The following is a 17,364-nucleotide window of genomic DNA, read 5'->3' on the forward strand; positions in this document are numbered from 1 at the left end:
CTTTTAATTTCCGGCGTGTCACGAAACTTCACGGATTGTGCTACAACGCTTTTCTTTTGGCTTCCGGCATGTCTCGGAACTTCACAAATTGCCTAACGATGGGTGCCAAATACCTCGAAGTGGTCAAACAAGGGTCGCATCCCAACAACGGATGGTCTCCGAACAAAATTAGGGTATGACACTAACCCAAACTCAAGCATACACTTGGTTTAAGCCTCATCAAAATCACCATTTAGTCTCAAATCCACGACACCAGTTATGTTTTCCTTGAAATGATGCTCCCAAACCCAGTCCACAATGTCGTTGCAACATCTTAGGTCCAGTTTGTATTCAGGCTTTCTTCTGCCGCTGCACACAACTTCCAACATCAGAACACCAAATGCATAGACATCGGTTTCAACCAAAGCCCTTCGGGTGTAGAAGCTTTCCAGCGCCATGTACCCTGGTGTTCCAACAATTTCTCTTGTTGAGTGGTGAGTTTTTTTGCTGAGATGAACTGTGCGAGCCAAGCCAAAGTCTCCAAGCTGAGCATTGAAGTCCGAATCCAGCATCACATTGCTTGGTTTTATGTCTCTATGTAGCACTCTTTTGTCACATCCATTGTGAAGATAATCCAGTCCTGTAGAAACTCCACATATAACATTGAGCCTCATTTCCCAACTCAAAATTGAATCCCCTCCAAATGTTGAAAAAATGAATTTGTACAAGCTACCATTTTGCATTAACTCATACACAAGGATGATCTCACCCTTTTCATAGCACCACCTTATTAACTTCACTAGATTTTTGTGATTGAGATTCCATATGGTTGTGATTTCTACCATAAAATCTTGCTTACTATGACGTGAGTTCCTCAAAATCCTCTTCGCAGCAACATCTTTACCATTCAATGTGCTTTTGTAAACCATGCAAAATCCTTCTTTCCCTAGTTTGTTTGATGAGTGGAAATTCCTTGTGGCAGATACAAGTTCCTTCAGCCGAAACTTATGAGGAGCATTATATGAGCTTTTAATTTCAAGCTCTATGTTGAGATCTTCCTCCACCCCTTGTTCCTTTTTGTGTTTTTTTCTCCAATAGTACGCACCAGCAAATGCTCCTCCAACCACAATTGTTGGAATCAGGATCCATAACCACAATAAATTTATTGGATTCTTCTCAAAATACTCTCAACTAGAGAAATTCCATGATCTTTTTGTGTTGACCTGGGTATATACCCCTGTGGAAGCTGAAAATCCCACAAAAACATCTTTTGGAAGCAGTTTAGAGAGATCAAGATCCACTACAAGCAATGGTTTTTTCAACCTCAAATCTGATGTAGAAACAAAAATGCTCATTTTCCCATCTTTAGCATCAAAGTAAACAGTAGCAACAACATCAATGCCACTAGAAAGATTAACACTATGTGGTCCAAGAGGTTGTTGCTGGATGGAATAGATGCTCTTTACATCCAACCCCGCATGGTTGTCATCAATGTCTTCATCATAGTTTTTCCTTGTATCAAACTCCACTACAACTATGTTGCTTACCCGTATGCTTGTTGAGTTGACATTACCAAGCCATTGGCCTGCACTGCTGCTTGGAAGAGAAGTGTTAGATGCTAGTATGAAAGCAAATCCCTCACCACTAGGAGAGGTTATTGGATGAATATTGAAAACAAAAGTTGAATTGAATGAGGCTTTCATGCCTCTTTGACTCTCCCACAGCTTCAGCTGTTCACTATAGAATACCCTACTAGAAAGGTTTGAGGTCTCTGACCCTGATGCTTCTATGGGGACTTGAATGGTCCCTTAGTGTATGGTTGAATTTGTAGACATGCTGAAATCAGTCATGTTTTCATTGTAGAAAGTTGGATAGCTGAAATTCAAACACTTTACATGAACTACATATCCACAAATGAGACTTGCAACAATAAGAAGCCTTAGAAATTTTTTGGAAAGGATTTGAAAATTAGAAGATAGAGAATGCACATGGTGAAATGTAGCAGGATGGAAATGATTCCAAGCAACAATTTCAACTACATCCAAAATTGAAGTAGCAAATGGAAAGAAAGTCAAGTTGTATCGTTTGATGGAGAAGAAGAGAATATGAAGATCCAGTCCAGAGTAGTAGAACGAAAAATATGGTGGTGGATAACTTGTACTAGGTGTCTATTAATTGGATTTGAAACAAATTTTCATTTTATTTTATATTTTTTGGTGTTCAAAACAAGTTTTTTGTTACTAAATTATTTGGAAAGTTTCATGTGCTGAAAGGATGAAATTATAGGAAGAAAATGCAAAAATATGTAGTTATAAGAAGCAAATGCAAAATACTAACTCATCATTTGAACATACATAACTTAAAAAAAAAACACTTTCTACATTGTTTATTTGATTCTTTCCATGATCATTTTTAGTTGTCTTCAAAACTGTCGTCGTGGAAATTAGGGTCCAAGAAAACCAAGGAAAAGACCCTTTTGTCCCCTTTTTTTTGGTATTTTTCGCATTCTTGATCAAAACACTGAATGATTATCTGTTTCGTACTGTAACTAGAGTTCAACACCGTAAGTTGACTAGCAAGGATCAAAAGATCAAGGAACGATAGTCCCCGGACGAAATTAGGGTGTGACAGTTGTCCCTCTTTACTTATCTTTTATTGGAAATAAAAGGGAAGTAAAGATAAGGACACTAATTTCGTTCGAGCGACCTTGCTATTCGACCGGGCAACTGACGAAAACCAAGGAAGTGAAACCGAAAAAAACAAGAGGACATTGAAGTTTTTTTTTCAAAGCATAGAAGCAGAGGATATTGAGTCCTAAGAAGCACAAAGACAAGGATATTGAGTCCTATAAAAGACAGAAGACGTTGAAGTATTATAAAGTGTAAAAGACATAAGACATTGAAGTCTTGTAAAATGTAAAAGACAGAAGACATTAAAGATATTGAAGTCTTTAAAATATAAATGAAGACATTGTAGTCTTTGAAAGCGTAAATGACTGAAGACATTGATGTCTTTGAAATGTAAATGAAGACATTGTAGTCTTTTGAAACCGTAAATGACTAAAGACATTGATCATTTAATATACCCTTCCTAAGACTCTAGAGACTGTCTTGATCATTTATCTTGAATATCTTTGTCTTGAATAAATCCTTGAGAAGCATGTGATTCATGTAATCCTTTGGCATCATCAAAACATTCAGCTTGATCCTTTGTCTACATAGTCAACCCAGTGTTTCCAAAATATGTTCTTTTATCAATTTGTGCATTCATCCGAGTCTATTTTTGGGTGTTCAGGAAAATTCTCACAACGTTCACCCTTTAGGTGTATACACATTTTTTTCAAAAACTGGTTATGATCAGTGAATTTTTTTCAAAGAAAACTTGGAAGTTATCTCTCTTCACAGGCATGTTGTTTTTTAGCTAGACAACTTTTTATTTTTATCTATTTTCTTTTTTTTTCTTCCTTCTTTTTCTTTTCTTACTTGCTCTCTTTTCCTTTTCCTCTTTTTTTCTTTTTTAAGTTATTTATCATTTGTTCATTTCCTCTCTCTTTTTTTTCTTTTTTCTCTTTTTCTCTCTGAAAAGGTCGTGCGAACGAGGGCACACACTACCTACTTACGTCTAACCACAAGGTAAACGAAAAACGCACGAAATAGTAAGTCGCAAAAACGGTGACGAAATAACTGAGAGCCATAACGCCAAAAATTTCTAACAGAGACGAACAATAATGATAGTAATGTTAGTAACCATATGAACAAAAACATAAAATAGTAATGTCAACAGCAATATAGACAATAACAAAAAACGTCAATGGCAAACTAACAAAAAAATGTCAATAAAAAGGTGCGATGACCTCGGTCACGTGGCTCCGTTTCTTCCTAAGAAACCGAGCAAGTTCGTCATCTCCTCATCCATACGGGCCTCCTCTGCATCGCCGGGGGATCCTACAGGCACCTCCCCTGCCTGGGCCTCGGGCCAATCTCCGGGCCATGCGACCTCAGCCCTAAACTGCTCTGGAGTAGGGCACGCAAAAGGAGCAAAACCCTACCCATGCTGACTGAGGCTGAGCTAGTAGAGGCACTCATGTATCTGCACCTGCCCCCGGTGGTTGGCCGCCTGCAGGCAAACCAAGTGCTGTAGATAACGCTCCATGCCTAGTGACCCAGCGGGATCAGCTTGATGAGGTGGTAGCGGTGCGTCTGCGGCCTGAGGTGCATCACCCTACGCCTGCCTAGGCATGCAATACTTCTCAATGAAGGCCAGGGTGATCGGCGGTCGGATCACCTTACTAGGGGTGACGGGAACCCCAAATGACTGGCAGAGGCCCATGATCAATTCCTGAAACCCCAGGGCCCTGTTAGACTTATTCGGGTCTAGAGGGTGCCTGGTGGGTGGCATACCTGCAAATAAATAGATGGTGTCAGCAATCAACTGAGCCACGTGGACGCTCATCCGTGTTAGGATGGCATACACTAGCTGACACTTTGGCAGAGGGAGATCAGAGTTATGATCACTAGGAAAGACATTGTTGAGCAGCAATGTCATCCACATCTGGGTCAAGATGGTCATGCTGGTGCACATGATCCGCACCCGCCTCCCTGCAGCGGTCCAGGCGAAATCATGCCTCGGTGTGCATAACAGCTGGGCAATGGCCTCCTCGTCGAACCCATCGGCCCTATTCCTCCTCTGACTGAACTCGCACTCCTGGCCTTCCTCCAACATTAGCAGATCACCCAGGAACTGGCTGAGGGCATCCGCGTCAAAGGGAATCCACTGACCCCTCACCCATGACCGCATGTCTCACACTCCCTCTTCTGTGGGCCAAGCATTAGCATAAAACTCCAGGACTATCTCAGGGTCAAACTTAGCCATGGGAGTCACCAACGACGTCCAATGCCGGTGAGCTATCTCTTCCTAAAAATCCGTGTACTCATCCTCCCTGAGCTGGACGCGTCTCTCTCTTTGGAACGACCATCCTTTGATGGCCTCGAAGCGTTGTTGGTGCTCGGCGCTCCTGAAATGGTGGCTATCAAACTCGGGGGCGGCACTGGTCCCTTCAGCCGCGACGTCCCTCCTAGATCTCTTCGCGGAAAGCTTTTTCGGAGCCATTTCCTACGAGGACAAACATTTGGAAAGTTAATTTACAAGGAAATACCAATTGTCATACCCTAATTTCGTCCGGGGACCTTTGCTTGATGACATGCGACCTTTCTTTGGTCCTTGTGAGGTGCTTGGCACCCATCATTAGGCAATTTGTGAAATTCCAGGACATGCCGAAAAACCAAAAAAATATTGATGCACAATCCGTAAGTTTCGGTGACACACCGGAAATCAAATGGAAGCATCGTTGCATAATTAAGTGAGGTTCCGTAACATTCCGTAAGTCAAAAAGGGGATGATTATGTAATCCGCAAGGTTCCGTAACATTACGGAAAGAAAACAAGTATCGTTACGAAATTCGTAAGTTTCCGTAACTTTACGAAAAAAGAATCACCAAAAAAAAGCAGAGGGGGGTGTACTTAGTAAAAATGGGGGTGCAAATAGCACCCAGGCCCACTTGGGCCCTCCAGAATATTCCTCCAGAAGGCTGTTGCTTCTGGAGGAAGCAACCTGGCTCGCCTGGGCGAGCTGGGCGGCAACCACCTCCCCTATTTTGCTATAAATAGGGGAGGAAGTGAAGAAGAAAAGGGTTCAGCCCCTTAGGCACTTCTCTCTCTTTCGAATTTGCTTGGGAAAATTGTTTCCGTGAAGAAAATCTAAGCCGAGGTGCTTCCGAAACGTTTCCGTAACGTTTTCCGTGAGGAATTTCGCGAAGGTTTTCGACCGTTCTTCGACGTTCTTCATTCGTTCTTCATTGTTCTTCGATCTTCAACGGGTAAGTACCTCGAACCAAGCTTTTCGATTCATTCTATGTACCCGTAGTGGTCCACATTGTGTTTCGTGCATTTTTATTCTCGTTTTGTTTACTTTTTATACCCCCTGTTGACGTGCTTAAGCCATTTTACTTAAGTCATTTCTCGCTTAACTTAAAAATAAAATCAATTTCCCCCGAACGTTTGAATTGTATTATCCGTTAACTTCGGTTAAAATAAATTCCGACCGTTCGGTCGTGCCGTAACCACGTTGGAAATCAAAAAGAGGTAAAAAATAATATAATAATAAAAAAAAAACATCTTTTAGTAAAGTAAAGCGAAAAATCAATCGGACGTTTTCTCTTTGGGATTTCTCATTCTTAATCGAATTGACTAAAAACTAAAGTGAAATTAAGGCTAAAATCAACTCGCCTAGTCAAGCTCGTCCACAAAAATAGGCTTTTGAAGTTTGTCATTTCAATTTCTCACTAAGTAAAATGGATCATTTTTAAGGTCCAACGCCTTAAAATGATCACCTCTTAAAGTAAAAAGAATCACTTAATGAAGAAAGAACTACGTAGGTCTGATTTTCTCATCCCAAAATTGAGGAATACGTAGGAGCAAAGGGAAACACCCTTGTCGACCACGAAAAAAGAAAAAATATAAAAAGGATATAAGGACATAAAAGGGAACGTAAAAATCAAAGTCATGTTTGCACATTCGATTAAAGGCTGCCGTCCCTTGTGACGGACGTATGGGGTGCTAACACCTTCCCCGTGCGTAAATACAACTCCCGAACCTTTCACTTAAAAAGTTCGTAGATCGCGTCTTTTCCGGTTTTTTCGACGTTTTCCTCAAATAAACGTTGGTGGCGACTCCGCGCGTATTCCTTTCGTGGAACACGCATCCCGCGAGTCACGCGTCGCCCTCCCGCCGAAGGGTAGGTTGCGACACCAATCACTACAAACAAGAGCCAAACAACACTTATATGGTGCGAGTGTCAACATGCACTTTACAAAACAATCATATTGGGGCATGTGTTATTTTATGACACATACCTATATACATGCATTTACACACACACACACATAATTTTTTTGGTGAAAGGCATTTTATGACACATATCCACGTATGTTTTTGACAAGCATTTTCATGCTACATCCCACATACATGCACATTTCTTTTGAAAGGCTCCTTATGCTACCTACTCACAAATATACATATTTTGAAAGGCATTTTTACACTATCTATCCAACATATACACATTTTGAAAGGCATTTTTTGCTATATATTCACACACTTTGCAAGGCATTTTCATGCTATATATTCAACATATATACATACTATTGAAAGGTATTTTTTGCTTTATATTCACACACTTTGCAAGGCATTTTCATGCTATATATTCAACAAATATATACATACTATTGAAAGGTATTTTTCATGCTACCTAGGTGCAAGGTACTCCTCATGAGGCAGCAAATTCAAATTCTAGTCAAAAACCTCACAAACATGTTCTAATATTCATGCATCTTTTACATTCAAAACCAAAAACTTAGATTCCTAGGCGTAAGTCATGCTTTTGGCGCTTTAGTCTAGCTTCTACAAAACTGCCCACACACTCACAATGGCAGCCATATGTGCATAATTCGTTCCACAAGCTAAGTTTCACAAAATCATGCGCAAATGCCATTGAGGCATTTCACCGAACACTTGGTGGGCGGATGTTTGGACATGAAAAAATTAGGCACGGGGGCAATGCAACATGCCCATGCATTTCAGAATATAGAATAGGCCTACAGCCATCCCCTACGACCCCCCAATTCAAGCAAACAATCATGGATTCACATATGAATTGCTTCACGAATTTTGCAAAAAATGAGCAACTAAAGCACTAAAACACATCAATGGAGAGCCAAATAATCAAGGGAAAGTGCACTTACTTGTAGGGAGTGAGCAAGAGTGCAAAAATGGAAGCAAAAATGCAAACATGGTGACTTAGGGCTGCAAAACTCGTGAATCCCATAGCTTTCATTTTTTTGAATGAGGGGGGAGATTTTTTAGGTGCAGAAAACTTCCCCCTCCCCCTTTTTAACCACCCTCGTGCAGGGGTTGCTCGCCCAGGCGAGCTAACTTGCATTTTTTTTTAGGGAAGAAATAAGTACGGCTTCCCACGGGTCGGCGTTCGCTTACTCGAACCCCCTTAGGGTAGACCAGGCATCCAATATTTACTTTAAAGATACAACAGTAATAACTACTGGGAATTTAAAGGATACTAGGCTGCCTCCCAACGGCGCTTTCCGTTTGTCCAAAGCCGAGCAAGGGACGACGATCTATCAGTCGTGACCCTAGCCTCTACTTGCGTCCGTCCCTAAGTACCTGAAAGCAGGAAACGACATTACACGGCAAACTGTGGTCGCGTCACCATTTTACCTTGATTGGTTTCTACCTTTAGCCCCATCCCGGCATTTGAACACTGCCTAAGACGATTCTGCTCCTGTTATAAGATAACAAAATATGCATGTATATGCATATGCATGAATTTTTTTCAAATGCAACAATCTTTTTAGTGAAAGCTGGTCAGGTTCAGTTTTAATTAAGCGCTTGGGGCATCCCATGAACTGAGCAAAAAGGCTCAGGTTATCACAAACTGCACATGGTTTAAAGCACAAAGTGAGGACTGAAGCCTCAATCTCATGTTCTCCTCTTTTAAAACACTGTGACGAGAAAATTACAGCGGATAGGAATCCCTGGGGGAAACCAAGAAGAACACACAAAAATAAAATAACATGCAGCGATATCCTCAATTGCCCCAGATCCTAAGAGTAGTATCGCTTGACAACATCGGAGTTCACGGGTGAAGGTAGCTCCTCGCCATCCATGTTGGTGAGCACCAGGGCCCCTCCGGAAAAAGCCCTTTTCACAACGAAAGGCCCTTCGTAGTCGGGGCCAACTTCCCTCGATTATCTTTAACAGCGTGGGACATCTTTATCAGCACAAGGTCCCCCTCATGGAACTTGCGCAAACGCACCTTCTTGTCGAACGCGTTCTTCATTCTTTGTTGATACAGGCGCCCATGGCTCATGTCCATCAAGCACTTACCTTCAATAATGTTTAGTTGGTCGTAGCGTGTTTGAGCCCGCTCTGATTCTTCTAAGCTTGATTCTGCTAGTATCCTCTAGGAAGGGACCTCTACCTCAAACGGGAGTACCGCTTCCATTCCATAAACCAAGGAATACGGTGTTGCCCCAGTAGAAGTTCATACAGAAGTTCGGTATCCATGCAGGGCAAAAGGCAACATCTCATGCCAATCTTTGTATGACACTATCATCTTCTGAATAATTTTCTTAATATTCTTATTGGCTGCTTCCACGGCTCCATTCATCTTTGGTCGGTAGGGCATGGAATTGTGATGCTGGATTTTGAAATCCGCGCACATTTCCTGCATCATTTTGTTATTCAGATTAGTGCCATTGTCAGTAATGATCTTCCTAGGGAGTCCGTACTGACAAATCAACTCCCTCTTTATGAATCTAACCACTACACTCCTCGTGACATTGGTGTAGGAAGCCACTTCGACCCATTTGGTGAAATAATCTATTGCCACGAGAATGATGCGATGACCATTCGAAGCCTTGGGTTCGATGGCCCCTATGACTTCTATCCCCCACATGGATAAAGGCCAAGGGGTGAACATGACATTCAAAGGATGTGGCAGAGCATTGACATTGTCTGTGAACGCTTGACATTTATGGCATTTCCTTACATGGGTGCAACAATCACTTTCCATGGTGAGCCAGTAATAACCTGCTCTCAGGATCTTCCTAGCCATAGCATGCCCATTGGCGTGCGTTCCAAACGAACCCTCGTGGACTTCCTCGATCATGTGGTTCGCCTCTTTGGCATCCACGCATCGCAGGAGGGTCATGTCATGGTTTTTCTTATATAGTATGCTCCCGCTCATGAAGAAACCGACCGCCAATCTCCTCAATGTCCTTTTTTCATTATCGGAAGCCCCCGGTGGGTACTTTTTGCTTTCAACGAATCGCTTGATATCGAAATACCAAGGCTTACCGTCCCGTTCCTCTTCCACCTGACAACAATGTGCAAGTCTGCCACGACACCAGAACTCAATGTATGGTAGGTCCCCGTGCGGTGTTAGCTGAAACATGGACGCCAAAGTAGCAAGCGCGACCCCATTTGATTTTCCTCTCGGGGAACGAGATGGAAGGAGATCTCATCAAAGGAATCAGCCAACTCCTTGTAATAGGCTTGGTAGGGTATCAGCTTGGGGTCTCTAGTTTCCCATTCCCCTCTCAGCTGGTGAATCACTAGCACTGAGTCCCCGTACACTTTGAGCAGTTTGACATTAGAGTCAATTGCCGCCTGGACGGCCAGGGCACACGCTTCATACTCAGCCATATCGTTGGTGCAGTTAAACCCCAGCTTGGCTGTGAAAGGTATACATTAATTGTCTGGAGAGACCAATACCGCTCTAATGCCATGGCCTAGAATGTTTGACGCTCCATCAAACCACACGGTCCACTTGTCCCGGTCCTCGTCTAGTTTTTCCTCAAACAAGGCCATGATGTCCTCATCCGGGAACTCGGGATGCATGGCCTAATAGTCGTTGAGAGGCTGTTGAGCCAAATAATCTGCCAAGGTGCTTCCTTTTATCGCCTTTTGGGTGACGTAAACTATATCAAACTCGGATAGCAAGACTTGCCACCGGGCGATCCGTCCTGTGAGAGCAGACTTCTCAAAGATGTACTTAACCGGGTCCATCTCGGATCCGAAGAAAAGATACGGTTTCCTTCCCCCAAGAGGACATCCTAGAATCTCAAATTCTTCAACAGTCGGTACTAATTGGAAGTCTCCAAACGTGAAGCATCTCAAGGGCTGGTCATAGTATTGGGTGAGTGATACAATGGCTTCTGTGGATATCTCTGCTATGGTCAAATCTAAGATCTTTCCATACACCTTGCGAAAGGCTTGCATTTGGAGAGGTCCCATCAACCCCCCCAACTCCTTAATGCTGGTGATATCTAGGCCCTTAATCTTGACTTGATAAAACCTTTTTCCAGTTTGATTTGTTCCTATGTTTACTAAAGTGAAACAAAAACTCAGTGCGAATCAAAACGCCGACATCTATCATGGGTGGAATGGATGAATGCATGAAGAAATGCATATGACACAGATGCAATTTATGAGTACAGGGGCCCGGGAAATTGTCTCCTTTTTAGATACAACGTCTCGGGGTAGCATGATGCCCGATGTATGTATTTAAGAAGGTGACACAGACCCTCCGTTTGTTTGCCAAAGAGAGGGGATCAAGACGAAACTCGTGCATGATGCATATGCGAAAGGCACAACATGGGGATGTACATAGTACGACAATATTCACAAACAAATATAATCAAAGGGGTACACGACATTTGACTACATGCATGGCAGTGTGAAAAAATGGCACGCAGCGTGTTTGCTTCATGCTCCTATTTTAGGGACCTACATGGGAGGGAGCTAAAAGGGCTTTTAGTGAAAATTTCCAAGGTGGTCATATCTCTCTTGATGGTCTCTAGAGGTATCATCCCCTTCGAAGAACATATTGCAGCAGTAGGAACTACTAGCAACAATATGTTATCAAAGAGAAAAACTCTAGATGAGGGTTCTCTGTAATCAAGCAAGTCGGAGACCTAGCATAATCACAGATTCAGCCTCACTCCTTATGTTCCCATGAACCCTGGTATAGGGCCCTTTTTCAACTTACCGTGTGTGCAAATAGTGTTGGTGTTTGTGTGCATCAAATGAATAAATATTTACCTCATGCATACATTTTAAAACGCACTAAAAGCATCAAAGAGTTATATATACAAAAACATAAGAAAAATAAAGGGAAACCAACAAAGGAGAAAGTCATGATAAAACATTGCACAAGATTAAATGGCCTAACTCTCTAAAAATAGTCCCCAGTGGAGTCGCCAACTGTCGCAACCTACCTTTTGGCGGGAGGGCGACGCGTGACTCGCGGGAGCATCTTCCAAGGAAGGAAAACGCGCGGAGTCGCCACCAACGTTTATTTGAGGAAAACGTCGAAAAAACCGGAAAAGACGTGGTCTATGAACTTTAAGTGAAAGGTTCGGGAGTTGTATTTACGCACGGGGAAGGTATTAGCACCCCACACATCTGTCACAAGAGACGGCAGCCTTTAATCAAATGTGCAAATATGACTTCAATTTATGTTATCTACCCCTTTTTATGTCATTTTGTGTTTTTATGCTTTTTGTGCTTTTTGTATTTTTTTTATCTTTTTGTGGTCGACGAGGGTGTTTCCCTTGCTCATACGTATTCCTCAATTGTGATAAGGAAATCAGACCTACGTAGTTCTTTGAGAACCAAACGTCGATTAAATTCTTTTTGTCCTTTTTTGCAAAATATGTTTTTATTGAATGAAAGGTCATTTAAGGCGTTGAACCATTAAAAAAACTTTCGATTCTTTTGAAAGGAGAGAAAACATTAAGGTATTGAACCATTAATGATCTCTTGTTATTTTTTAAAGAGGTAATAAAACTATGTGTTGATTTTAGGCTTTTTAGAAATTTATGTTCAAACAATAAAGGCGGAAAAGACCATTTTAAGGCGTTGGACCTTAAAAATGGATTTTTGGGTGATGACAAAAGTTTGATTTATGAATTGATTTTAGCCTTAGTTTTACTTTGTTTATTATTCAATTTGATTAACAAAGAAAAATCTCAAAGAAAAACGTCCGATTGATTTTTTTGATTATTTTACTAAAAGATATTTTTTTGATTATTATATTATCATTTTGCCTCTTTTTTGGTTTTAAACGTGGTTACAGCATGATCGAACGATCGGATTTCATTTTAACAGAAATTAAAAGATGTTACAATACGAATGATCGGTGGAAATTTATTTTATTTTTTATTAGGCGAGAAAATGATTTAAATAAATGACTAAAGCACGTCAAAAGGGGGTACGGAAAATAAATAAAATGAAAATAAAAGCACGCGAAACAAATGAGGACCACTAAGGGTACATAGAATGAATTGAAAAGTTTGATTTCGGGAACTTACCGGTTGAAGACCGAAGAACGACGAAGAACGAACGAAGAACGGTGGAAAATCTTCACGAAATCACCCACGGAAACGTCTCAGAAGCGTTACGGAAGCGCCTCGGCTTGGATGTTCTTCACGGAAATAATATTTCTCACTAATTTTAAGTGATTCTCAGATACCAGGAGGGTTGAACATTTTTGTTCTTTCCTCATTCCCCTATTTATAGGGAAAAGAGGGAGAAGCTTGCCACCCAGCTCGCCCAGGCGAGCTAGGTTGCTTCCTCTAGAAGGCACCGCCTTCTGGAGGAATTTCCTGGAAGGCCCAAGTGAGCCTGGTTGCTATTTGCACCCTCCCCCCCTTGTTTACTAAATACACCCCCTGCCTTTTTTTGCTGATTCTTTTTCCGTAACATTACGGAACTTTATGAATTTTGCAACGATACTCGTTTTCTTTCCGTAATGTTACGGAACCTTATGGATTACGTAATCATCCATTTTTTTGGCTTCCGGAATGTTACGAAATTTCACGAATTGTGCATTAACACTTCCTTTTGACTTCCGGCATGTCACAGAACTTCACGGATTGCCTGATGATGGGTGCCAAGTATCTCGAAGTGGTCAAACGAGGGTCGCATCCCAACAAACAGATGGTCCCTGGACGAAATTAGGGTATCACAAAAATCATTCTTCCTAATTTTCACAAAATACAACCTGGCAAGCTTTATCTAACATCCGAAACATTAGAGAAATAATTCAATACTTCAAGTTCATCGAATTCCCAATCAAACTCATAGAAAACCTATAGGAAAAAAGAAAAAAGTGATAAAAAAAAAAAAAGTAAGCATCTAGAAAACCTGATATGGTACTAACCTACCTTACTTGTATGTAAACATGTCATATAAAAAACTATCCGAAGCAATCCAAAATTGGGGACATCTTTGCAAAACTTTTCTCAATCATAATTACCGGCTTTGGCTCTGCTAGAAATATTATTTGAACTTCAGTGCTCTGTTCAAATTCATCTTCCTTGAACGGCTGGTAGAAGTCTATTACAAAAATAACAATTAAAGGATATAACAAAGCAAATCATAACGTTAAAAAAATAATGTTAGAAACTCACAAGGCAACCAACACTTGTATTTTTTTACACAATCCAACTTCAGATACTTCAATGCAGCCTAGTATTGCATAGATTAATTAATATCACAAGATAAAAAGTCATTCATGAACATTCTACGTTAAAGATCAAGAGTATATGGATCAAAAGTTTCAACATGCAGTTACGAATAGCTCTTACAGTAAAGGGTCAACCCATCAAGTTGCATATATATATAAATCCTGAAATTGGCACAAAATATCAAAGCAAGACAAGCTGATGTGTAATAAAGTACATGGTTAAAAAATATTTAAACAGGCTCGCTAATATAATCTATCTTACTTAGAAGAAGATCCAAAATCTGATAAGGAATTGTTCTCTCGTGACCTGTTACCGTATGATGACTGCTTTGTGTAGCTTCTAATCGTACTAGAGCTACCAGAAGAAAATATAGAATGGTGATAACTTTTGCAAGAGATAATAGAATGCTCAATGTCTTCAACACTATGACAATCTGCTATCGGCACAAACTTTGACAAAGAATATACACATTTTGTTTTTGTGATCTTTGTCTCATGTACATAATGTGATCTTGGTCTCATGTCCATAATGAGATCTTCAGATATCCAAAAAAAGAGTCATCTTTAACCAATGCAACATTGCATCTTGTCAAGGTGGTACCTCAGGTCTCATCGAAGATATTTGATCAAATTTACCCAATAAAGTTGAAAATCATAAGAAGAAAATAAATAGGACACAAAGAAAAATGAGATTTTATTATTTGGAAAACAAAATTGAAACAAAGTTTCATATATCCACTACTAGATATTCCTATTGCCATATTAGGATAAGAAAAATTTATTTGGCAATATCCTTATTAGAGGACTAACTAATGGAAATTAATCATGTGTCACATGCAAGAGATAATATGGTTATTCACAAGCGGAGAGATAGTAATACATGTCAAGTATTACCCAAGATGTATTATAGTTTGTAACCTCTTGTAAAAAAGCCTGTTTAATTGAAAATCCTACAATGACTTTAACTTCAATAACAACTTGCACATGAACATAGCTATTAGAAAATATAATAGCACCTGAAAACATTCTCTAAGGTTATGTAGTATTTATAGCCATGTTTTGGAAACAAGACTAGACTAACCACCCAATGTCTAGGCCTAATAAACCACAGACCTAATCTTAAGAAGAATTGGTTAAAAAAATTGGTCAAAAGCTAGTCAAAATCAACAAAAACCTAGTTCAGAACCAAAAACAATCTTATCCTTTTCCTCTGGTTTGCAGTTGAACCAAAATGAAAATATTGGTTCTTTAAGAAGACCTTGGTCAACCATGTTGTACTTTTGATAGGTAAAATCAGATAAACACATAGGGATTCAATAAATTTTTAAAAACAATAACAAGGGCAGCCTAGTTCTATAAGATTCTCACTATAGGAAGAGTTAGACCCAGTAGGGTCAGTAGTAAGCACTAACAAAATTCAATAAATTCGGGGAAATCAAAATTAGGTCAGAAAATGAAAAAATAGGTTAGAGAAATTGAAATTGAGTGAGAATGTGAGAAGGAGGAACCGGTGTAGTGGCCTTTGGCGAAGTTGTTGGCGGCATCTTCCTTGTTTGCGGTGGAAGAGTTGATGGTAGGTGCTGCAGTGGACTTCGTTGATGACGATGGGTTCGAGATCGATAAAGACGATGCGCAGGATGTGCTTGTTGAATCTGGTTTCACTAAAGAAGGTGTTGAAGGCATCATGGGCTACATCCAAGGTGGAAGAGTTGATGGTAGGTGATGCGCATGTGAAGATTGCACCGCTCTGCTCTCACAACTCTCAATATCACGCAAAATATGAAAGTGTGGATTTCTGGTCATGGGTGGGAGAAAACAAGAAGAACTCAAAATATGAAGGCCCTTTACAACAACAGTTTTAACAAAAACCGTCTTTGAATAGATGTTTCAAAGACAATTTTTACAAAATCATCTTTGAAAAGTTGTAATTATTTGCAAAAATGCCACCCCATTTTTTATGACATCGATTTTGTAAAAACCATCTTTAATCCATTGTCTTAGAATAACATTTTTATAGTAGTGACATCTGACAACATATGTGACATGTTGACATGTCAACTTAACGGACAAGTTAGTACTAAATAGACAAAAGCTAACAATAATGACGACCTATGACAAAAAAATTCAAATATCAAAAACATGCAAAAGAATAATTTATCAAGAAACAAATGAAAAATTCATGTATATATCAAGAAGCACAAATATATTTTAATTGAGTTTAATTTTCCGAGCTTATTTATTTGATGATGTATTTTAATTTAAAGCTATTTAATGGTGCATTTGATTCATATTAATATACAATACATTATAAGTACCCGAGTCACCAAATGACTTTTTGTGTTTGTATGTTATTTTGTAATTTATATAGAACTCAAGCAATTTTGTGTTTATATATAAAACAATAATCCATTTTTATGTGTGAATTACCCTTTTGTACTCATCCATTTTTATATTTTGTGTGTGAATGTAGAGACATAATCGGGTTAGGGTTGAGTAAACCAAGTGAATATATATTTTGTGTTAGAAAAAGGAAGTCTCACATTTGTGAGTAATGAACAAAAATACGTCAATATGAAGAAAAGCTGTGTCAATTTCAATTTGCGTAGATATTTTGGGTGGTCAAATGAACCGTCTCTGAGAGTTGATTTCAGCATTGCAATGTCCTTCTAACATTCTTTCTAGATGACCGTATATAATTCCCAAAACTTAGTATAGTTTTTTTTATCATCCCCCTCAGAAAAGAATATAGTATAGTGTCAGTATGTGTGATGGAAAAATGAAGTGCCACGTGTTTAATGAGCGAAAATAAGTAAAAATGAAGCAACACGAGTGTCACCTTTTATTTGCATAGATATTTTGGTCAAATTAAATGACCCCTCTTAAGTTGATTTCATGAGAATTGAAATATCCCTTTAAACATTCTTTCTTGAATAGGTTTAAATGTATTTTGATTCTTAAAAAAAATTATATTTGGTCTTTAACATTTTTTTTATTTGTACTAATACTCCTCTTTAAGATTTTTATAATATTTTTTCAAAGCTATTCTTTATTACGAAAGCAATGAAAGCACAACCTCCGACTCCAATACCAAATTGTACCAATTGGAAGCTAGTTTTTATGCATAATCGCTTTGAATCTCCTTGCAATCACGTCCACTACCTCAACCTGAATCCTTGATGAGGTACTAGAAGAACTTCTCGTGTTTATTCAGTGTCCCACCTCTTTTGTGAGTTGTGACTGCATCCCTGCTGCAGTAGTCAATGGTGTTGATTATTGAACAGCACC

At 39.7% G+C, this 17,364-nt stretch overlaps 2 protein-coding genes across 2 annotated transcripts; both read right to left on the minus strand.

Annotated features, from left to right (window-relative positions):
* Positions 1 to 209: 209 nt before the first annotated feature.
* On the minus strand, positions 210 to 1,213 carry LOC121174190 (probable L-type lectin-domain containing receptor kinase S.5). The gene has a single exon (XM_041012903.1). It carries the CDS (start codon positions 906 to 908, stop codon positions 210 to 212), a length of 699 nt encoding a protein of 232 aa, XP_040868837.1. The 5' UTR covers positions 909 to 1,213.
* On the minus strand, positions 1,167 to 1,682 carry LOC100786971 (probable L-type lectin-domain containing receptor kinase S.5). The gene has a single exon (XM_026127184.2). It carries the CDS (start codon positions 1,680 to 1,682, stop codon positions 1,167 to 1,169), a length of 516 nt encoding a protein of 171 aa, XP_025982969.2.
* Positions 1,683 to 17,364: the final 15,682 nt, after the last annotated feature.

Source organism: Glycine max, chromosome 2, assembly GCF_000004515.6.
Source record: "Glycine max cultivar Williams 82 chromosome 2, Glycine_max_v4.0, whole genome shotgun sequence".
Taxonomy (NCBI): Eukaryota; Viridiplantae; Streptophyta; class Magnoliopsida; order Fabales; family Fabaceae; genus Glycine; species Glycine max.